General features: G+C 62.4%; 1 protein-coding gene across 1 annotated transcript; it reads left to right on the top strand.

Annotated features, from left to right (window-relative positions):
- The first annotated feature begins 3,538 nt into the window (after nt 1-3,538).
- B3GNT7 (UDP-GlcNAc:betaGal beta-1,3-N-acetylglucosaminyltransferase 7) lies at nt 3,539-8,261 on the top strand. Its single transcript, XM_049614702.1, has 2 exons — nt 3,539-3,660; nt 5,763-8,261. Exons 1-2 carry the CDS (start codon nt 3,650-3,652, stop codon nt 6,955-6,957), a joined length of 1,206 nt encoding a protein of 401 aa, XP_049470659.1. The 5' UTR covers nt 3,539-3,649; the 3' UTR covers nt 6,958-8,261.

The raw sequence follows: 8,261 nt of genomic DNA, 5'->3' as shown, positions 1-8,261 counted from the left end.
CACCACTGCTAATCAGCAGGCCCTCTGCAAGTGTAGACGGCCACACTCGAAGCACTGGCCATGGCTGCCAGTGTAGGGTAGCTCCTCAGAGTCTTTGACCATGAAAATGAATTCCATCACACACTCACACACACCCCACGGCCGCACTGATGTGATTAAAGCCAGGGCAACGCGGCCTCTGTTCACGGCAGTCTATGTAAGGAGCCCAGGGCTCCCTACACCCGGCATTCAGGTTGTCTGGGGCCCAAGTCAGCCCCACTTTGTCCAGTCAAAGGTTGACCCAGGACAACCTCTGGCCTTTCAGATGTCTCCCCACACCAGAATGTCTGCGGGTCCTTGGCCTCCCCTCCACCCCCCACCCCTTCCCCCGTCAACGGCCACGATGCTCTTGCGTCAAACCAGCAGGATCTGGATTCCAACCAATTCTAGAGTGTTCGTGGAGCAGATACAACAGAAAGTGGGAATAGGGATGGAGAAAGGGAAATGGCAGAGGAAAAAGGAGCAGGGATGGGGAGGAAAGGAGAGGGAAGGTACAAAGGAGGTGCGGGGAAGGAAGAGGGACTGAGGGAAGGGGAGTTTCTCCCACATCAGGGGCTCTCTGAGCTCCCTCTTCCAGGGCAGCGCCTCAGCCTGAAAGAGGGGACAGTGACAGGGACATCTAACCCACCGCCGCTGCATGGGACTCCCTCTGCCTACCCAACTACCTTTCCCATTCCCCCACCATCCCTCCAGGCTACAGACAGACCACCTCCCCAAGCCCAGCCCCACCCCACCTCCTGGGACCTGGGTTCTGCAGCTTCCATAGCCTTTAGCCAGGGCTGTGGGCCCCGGAGAAGATTCCATCTGCAGACTGACCTCCCCCTCCTCAGGGCCTTGCTCAACCACCTCAACTGTGGTTTGAGATAATCAGCAGGAATCCGCTGGGGTTCTGCCCACAGGGGCTGGGACAGGTGGAATGAGCCAGACTGGGTGAGCCTCCCAGCGCTTCCTGATAGGGACAGGCCCAAGCAGCCTGCAGGGTGAGACCTGACCAGGGGCTGGCCCGGCTCCCACATCCCCATCCCCCCACCCCACCCCGGGCAGTCAGGGACTGAGTATTTAACTTTCATCCGTTTCCCCCCATCCTAGTTCCACGTAGGTACGCATAGATCAAATGAATCCACGATGACAAACTGTTCCTCTCAATGAACCAAATTCCACTGGCAAACACTCAGTTGGCCTTTAGCGGCTCCAGCCATCACCACCCCCTTGAGCCCCGGTGGGTTCTGGGGCCTTTGGGTCAGGCCAAATATTAACAATACTATCAACAGCAGCCAACCTGTCATAATGCCACCACGTAGGAGACACTAATCTACGCACTTCGCATGCGTCATCTCGCGTAACCCTGTGCTGGCAGGAAATTGAGGTCTCAAGGGGATAAGCCACCTGCCCCTACTGACAGCCCGGAAGTGTAGAGCCCTGACCCCACCCCCACCCCTCCAGTCTCGGAACCTGGGCTCCAAGCCCCTTCCCAGGGGCGGCTGTGTCTGCCCCTCCCAGGCACCTGAGGAAACCCCATAGCTTCTGGGTGAGAGGTCAGTGCTGACCCTGGATGGGATGTCCTTGGCCAGGCTGCCCTGGCCCTCCCTCCAGGCCACACTTGCAAGGTGAAGGGGCAGAACCCAGAAGCCTGGGCAGTGGAGTGCAGCGCTGGGTGACCTGTGGGACAGGTGGCCAGTGGGGCAGGGGCAGGCAGCCAAGCCAAGGAGGGGCTCTGGGCTGCAGGTCAGACCCTCCTCTGCTCCTTCCCTACTTGGGAGGGGCCATTAGAAACAGCACTGGCCCCAGGGTTCTTGACTGGAATTCTGCCTGGAAGGCCCTTCACATTCCCTGATTGGAACTTGCAACATGCCGGCAAATTCTATCAAATCTTGGGTTTTTCCTCCTCCTCCAAGGGCCTCTGGAGCCTTAAAGAAACAGCTGGGGGCTCCTGGCTGGTTCTGTCAGTAGAGCATGTGATTCTGGATCTCAGGGTTGTGAGTTTGAGCCCCATGTTGAGTGTAACGATTACTTAAAAATAAAATCTTAAAAAATAAATAAAGAGGCTCCTCATCCCAGGCTCAGGGTCCTAGGTTTAGGGCCCAGCTTGGCAGGCATGGCCTTATCAGAGTTCCTACCTCCAGCCTCTATACTCAGGGACCTCCCGGCCTCCCTAGGGAACCCCTTGGCAGGAAAATAACTCCCTGCCACTGCTGTTCCCTGGAGAAGGGCTCAGGGGCCTGCTTCTCGAGCCAGCCAAGCCTTCTGGCTTTGTTTACTATAAGACCTGACCCCCTGGGTTTTCCTCCTCTGGGCACCTCTATTTCCTCCTTTGTAACTGGGAATAAAATAGTACATGCCTCTAGGATTAAGTGATTCATGTGTGAGCCTAGAATCATGCTTGGCATATTGTAACTGCTTGATGAATGTTAGCTATTCTTTATTGCCCTGTTAAATGCTTCCATTTCAATTCTATGGGCATTTTCTGAGGTCCTGCTGTCAGCTCAGCCATGGGACCTCATCATGGAGCAAGACTAGAACAGACCTGTGGGCAACGGCCAAACCAGCAGAGGTTTTTACCTGCTAGACGATTCTGGAAGTCACCCGGATGGAAACACCCATCTCCCCAGACCCTGCTGAGCCAAGAATTCCCTTCTGTGTCTTCTGTCACTTGAGCCCACTCCCTAGGAAACGCTGGGTCTGGCACACACACAGGCAGATTAATAAAGGCTGGGGACAAAAAAGGGGTTTGAGTGAAATATTTGTTGATGGATGAAAAGAGAGATGGTTGGGGCCAGGCAAGCAGGCCTTCCCTTGGTAGTGAGGGGAGCCCTCTGAGGCAGGAGGGACCCCAGAGGGGGAGAGGGCCTCCACTTTGGGGCACAGAAAAAGGCTTCCGGAGCTGTGGCCCCTAACACGGGCAGCCTAGCCTCCTGGGGCGTCTTATCTCACAGACATTGCGCCCCCCTGCAGCCCCTCTCCCCTGCAGACAAGCCCTAGATGGCTGGCCCAGGGGCCCCAACAGCAGGGTGCAGGGAGGCCTCCCTGGGAAGGGGGAATGGGGAGAAGGCAGAGGGAATCGGAGGGGGAAAAGGAAGCTTTGTCTTCCTCTGCCTCCCCTACCACGGAAAAAAAAAGTCCTAATAGGGCCAGAGGGAGCCGGTGGGGACCGCGGGGCGCCAGGAAGGTTGCAGGTGGGTGGTGTCCTGCCTGGTTCACAGTCTTCCAGAAGGGCCGACGACCCCATGGAAGCTCCGCGGGGGAAACCGAGTACCCGGGGGCAGGGGTGACGGGAGCGATCCTCGTGGGCTCCGAGGTCCCCACTCCCGGTCGGGCCTCTGGTTCCGCCTCTAGGAAATGGGCCACCGGCGCTCGCCGCAGTGCAGAGCGCTGGCCCGGCGGCCGAGGGGCTGGAGGACCGGGGGCGCCGAAGGGGTTAACGCACCTGGGCCGCCGCCGCCCCTCCCGGTCCCTCCTCCGGCCGCGGGGAAGTGGAAAGTCGCGGCGGGGGCGCGGCCCGGCCTTCGCTCCCGCCCGCCCCGTCCTCGTCCCCGCCCGCCGTCCCCGAGCCGCGGCGCCCAGAGCTGCGACCCGCGCGCCCCGCTCCGCCGCCGTCCCGGCCCGGGCCGCCATGTCTCTGTGGTGAGTGGGGGACCCGGCCGGGCAGTCGGGCGGGGGGCCGGGCCGGGGGGCGCGGGGACCCTGGGCTCCCTCCCCCGAGGTCCGGGATGCACGGGGGTGGGGGGGGAGCCGGGCGGCTCTCGGGGATGGGAGGATGCCGCGCCGGGTGCCCCGGGGCTGGCCTCAGTTTCCCGGGACGGACGGGCTCGGCGGCGGCGGCGGCGGCGGCGGCGGCCGGGATGCCCGGGGGTGCGCGGCGCCCGCACCAGCCGGACGCGGCCGGGCTCCGCGGAGCCCGTGCGCGCTGCCCTCGCCGGCGGCCCCTCGGCTCTGCCCGGCCCGGGCCCCGCGGCACCCTGAGCCCACCTCGGGACCCCGGGCTTTGGGGACTCAAGGGCTCTCCGGCAGCCCGGTCGCGTCCCCCGTTCTGAGGGCCTCCTGCGTCCTGGGCGACCGCCGTCCTCTCCCCGCTCCCCCCCCCCCCACCCCGAGGGGCTTTCCTTCCTCCGGGGGAGCTCGGGCCTCCAGCCCCACTCCCCCTGTCCCCTTCTCTTTACTCCCCTGAGGGACTTCAGTCCTACAAATGGAGTGGGGTGGTGCAGGTGGATAGGCCTGGGCAGAGGGGCCTCGCCCGCATCCCCTTCCCCTGGGGTGACCCCCGCCGGACTTCCTCCAGTCCCGACCTCCCCGACTCAGGGGAAGGGGTGTTTCGCTGAAACGCCTGGGGCAAGAGACCCTGACCCAGAACATTCTGCTGTCCCCCTTGGCAGGGTCGAGTCTTGGGTCACACCCCCCACTCCAGCACCTGGGGTGACCCAGTCTTCCTCCTACCCCATAAACCGGAACCCTTGGGACTCCATGGGAAAACATCGCTCCAGGGGGCTCTGCATTTACCAGCCCTGGGTGCCTGAACCTTCAACTAGTCAGGCATGAGGGCCACCCCCAACTTCTCCAGCATCCCTGTAATGCCACATTGCAGTCTATTTCTTCCATTTGCCCTGCGGCTCCCCCTCTGGAGGTCGGGGCTGTCTCCCTCTTGGCCTGCCCTGTGACGCCACACTTCTGGACTGCCTGTGTCCCCAAAGCCCCCAGCCCCTGTGTCTCCACAAGAGAGACCAGGCCAGGAGGCCTAGCCACCTCCAGAGTGTGAGCTGAGGAGAGAGGGTCCTGGGGCCCCAGGGCTCAGGCCCCCTGCCTTGGGCCTGCCAGCACCTCTAGCAAAAAGCTCTAATTTTTGCTTCCGAAATGGGTGTGGTAGGAGCTCTGTGGACAAAGAGGGTCCCTGGAGAGTGGAGGTCTGAATGTGTTCCCTTCCCCGGGGAGGCAGAGCTGGGGGAACGCCATCTCTCCTAGGGGGAGAGTGGGGCCCAAGCTGAGCAGAGCCGGTAAGACGGCAGGAGACCCCTGTCCCATTCTCGGGCCTCGCTCGGCCATGAGGGCAGCTATTGTGCGTTGGATCAGATGGATGGGGTGGAAGGGGAAGGGACAGGCTTCTTCAGGTCCCACGTTAGAGACTCTCCCTGGTGTCCCCCCAGAGGTTCCTGAGCTCCCAAGCTGTAGAGCGGGTGCTGTCTCTGCCCCCCCCAGGATGGTTCACCCCAATGGGTCATGAAGTTTGCACAGAGAAATGAAAGCAAACCGGGTGCCTTGCCGGGGTCGGGGAACAGGCAGAAAGTCTCCACCAGAGGTCGTCCTTGTAGACGCACAGCATCCCCGGACTGCATACCCACTGTGTGCCAGGCACATTAGACAGCACTCCAATTCCTTGTTGTTATCCTCATGCCGGGGAAAAAGAAATGACAGTTTGGAGAGGTTAAGGGGACCCACTCAGAGTCACTAAGCTTATAAGTGGCAGAGCCAAGATTTAAACCCCTGCAGCCTGACTCCACAGTGCTTGTACTTAAACTTCGTGCATCGAGGTTGCCCTGGTCCTGGAAGAGGGAAGTCAGGGTGGGGGAGAAGGCAGGACCCTCCTCTGACCACTCGGGCCGCAGGACCTGAGTCTGTGTCCAGGCTCCACATGCCCATCTGGGACTGCAGCTCCGAACAAGGCTGCTGGAGAGTCACAGGGGACTCACCCCTTCCTCTCTCCTCTGAACCACCCTCCATCCCCTCACCCCTAGGAAGAAAACCGTCTACAAGAGTGTGTGCCTGTCCCTGGCCCTGCTGGTGGCCGTAACGGTATTCCAGCGCAGTCTGACTCCCAACCAGTTTCTGCAGGCACCCCCGCCCCCCACTCTAGAGCCACCAAAGGCTCAGAAACCAAGCGGACACCTGGTGAACCCCAACAGTTTCTGGAAGAACCCGAAGGATGCGGTTGCCCCCACGCCCATGGCCTCACGAGGGCCCCAGACTTGGGACATCAACATCACTAACTGCTCGGTCAATGTCAACCTGACCCACCAGCCCTGGTTCCAGGGCCTGGAACCACACTTCCGGCAGTTTCTGTCCTATCGCCACTGCCGATACTTCCCCATGCTGCTGAACCACCCGGAGAAGTGCCACGGTGACGTCTACCTGCTGGTGGTGGTCAAGTCGGTCATCACACAGCACGACCGCCGCGAGGCCATCCGCCAGACCTGGGGCCGTGAGCAGGAGACGGTGGGCAGGGGCCGCGGCGCCGTGCGCACCCTCTTCCTGCTGGGAACGGCCTCCAAGCAGGAGGAGCGGGCCCACTACCAGCAGCTGCTGGCCTACGAAGACCGCCTCTACGGCGACATCCTGCAGTGGGACTTTCTCGACAGCTTCTTCAACCTGACCCTCAAGGAGATCCACTTCCTCAAGTGGTTTGACATCTACTGCCCCAAAGTTCACTTCATCTTCAAGGGCGACGACGATGTCTTCGTCAATCCCCCCAACCTGCTCGAATTTCTGGCGGACCGGCAGCCACAGGAAGACCTGTTTGTGGGCGACGTCCTGCAGCACGCCAGGCCGATCCGCAAGAAGGACAACAAATACTACATCCCGGGGGTTCTGTACAGCAAGGCCAGCTACCCGCCGTACGCGGGCGGAGGGGGCTTCCTCATGGCCGGCAGCCTGGCCCGGCGCCTGCATCACGCCTGCGACACCCTGGAGCTGTACCCCATCGACGACGTCTTCCTGGGCATGTGTCTGGAGGTGCTGGGCGTGCAGCCCACGGCCCACGAGGGCTTCAAGACTTTCGGCATCTCTCGGAACCGCAACAGCCGCATGAACAAGGAGCCCTGCTTTTTCCGCTCCGTGCTTGTGGTGCACAAGTTGCTGCCCGCCGAGCTGCTGGCTATGTGGGGGCTGGTGCACGGCAACCTCACCTGCTCCCGCAAGCTGCAGGTGCTCTGACCCCGGCCCGACCACCGGGCCAGGCGAGGGCAGGTGTTCCTGAGCCCCAGAAATCATGGGGCCGGAGCCGCAAAGCCAGGACGTGGTCTGTGGTCCCCTGCAGGGAGCTGGAGGGTTTGGGCCGTGTGCGCCCCTGGGTGTGATGGGGTGCAGTTAGCCGGAAGGAGGCCTCCCTGCGCGGACACTCCCCAGAAAGTGGAGCTGAGGCCCAGGACTGTTGGGAACTGCCCGGACCGCGGGAGGATCATCTCGGGCACCAGGCCACCAGCCACCGGTCGCCCTCCTAACCTGGGTGACCTGCGTGGCTCCCCGTGACCTGGCGGAGGCCCTGGCGGTCTCTGAAGGAAGCCGGTGCTCAGGTACCCGGGTTAGGCCTGACCCCGGACGGGTCTGTGGCGGCCCTCTCATCTTCACAGAGAAGATCCTCGTTCTCCCATGAAATGCCTCAGTCTCCCCCCGCTGGGCCCAAGCAGCCCTTTCAGGAGAGGCTCAGCCCTGTGCAGGCTCACAGGCCCCCCCCTTCCCCCACGGTCCCTGCCCCTGGGTCTCCAGGAGACGGAACCTCAGAAGGCCCTCAGCGCCACTCCCGCCCCCCACACCCGCCTGGAGTTGCTGCTCAGTGTCTGCTCCCAGGCGGCCTGACTCCTGGCCGTGGCCTGTGATGCTCCATCTGCCTCTGTCTGGACGCGCGGCTGGCCGCTCCGACTACCTCAGCCATCCTCAGAACCTCCGGGCGGGCCGCAGCACCCCCCCCGCCCCCCCCCCGCCCCTGACACAGGGCCAGAGAGCAGTGCTCCAGCCCCCCGCGGTCACGGTGCTGCCCCACCGGCCCAGGGCCCTCGTGCGGTCCCGCTGAGGCCTGGCTCCCCGGCCGGAAACCAGCTGGTTTGGCCCTGGAGATGGACGTTCCTCTATTACTGTGAAGTTTTATTTATGAAGAATCTGGAAGGAAAGAGTGCCGGGCCTCGGGAGATGGTGGTATTCTTCCCTCCCCTTCCCTCATTCCAGCAAGAGTCCACCTCCCTCGGCCACTCGCCTCCCCCCAGAGCACCCCCATGCCCGTCACAGCGCCCCCCCCCCCAGAACCCTGCCCTCCCTGCACGCCTACTTCTCCAGGGCCTGAGCAGGCCAGCGTGTGCCCCTGGGAGGGGATGGAGGGACCCTTGTGTTCCGCCTCGCCCGGGGCCGGGGGTCCTTGTGGATGGGTGCAGAAGGATGCCACCTCATTTCTCAGGGTGGAGTCACCTGGGAAGCGACTGCGGGATCAACTCTGTTTTCTCAATAAAAGGAGGTGGTTGTTTTCC

Source organism: Panthera uncia (assembly GCF_023721935.1).
Source record: "Panthera uncia isolate 11264 chromosome C1 unlocalized genomic scaffold, Puncia_PCG_1.0 HiC_scaffold_3, whole genome shotgun sequence".
Classification (NCBI taxonomy): Eukaryota; Metazoa; Chordata; class Mammalia; order Carnivora; family Felidae; genus Panthera; species Panthera uncia.
This window is presented reverse-complemented; position numbering and strand designations above follow the sequence as displayed.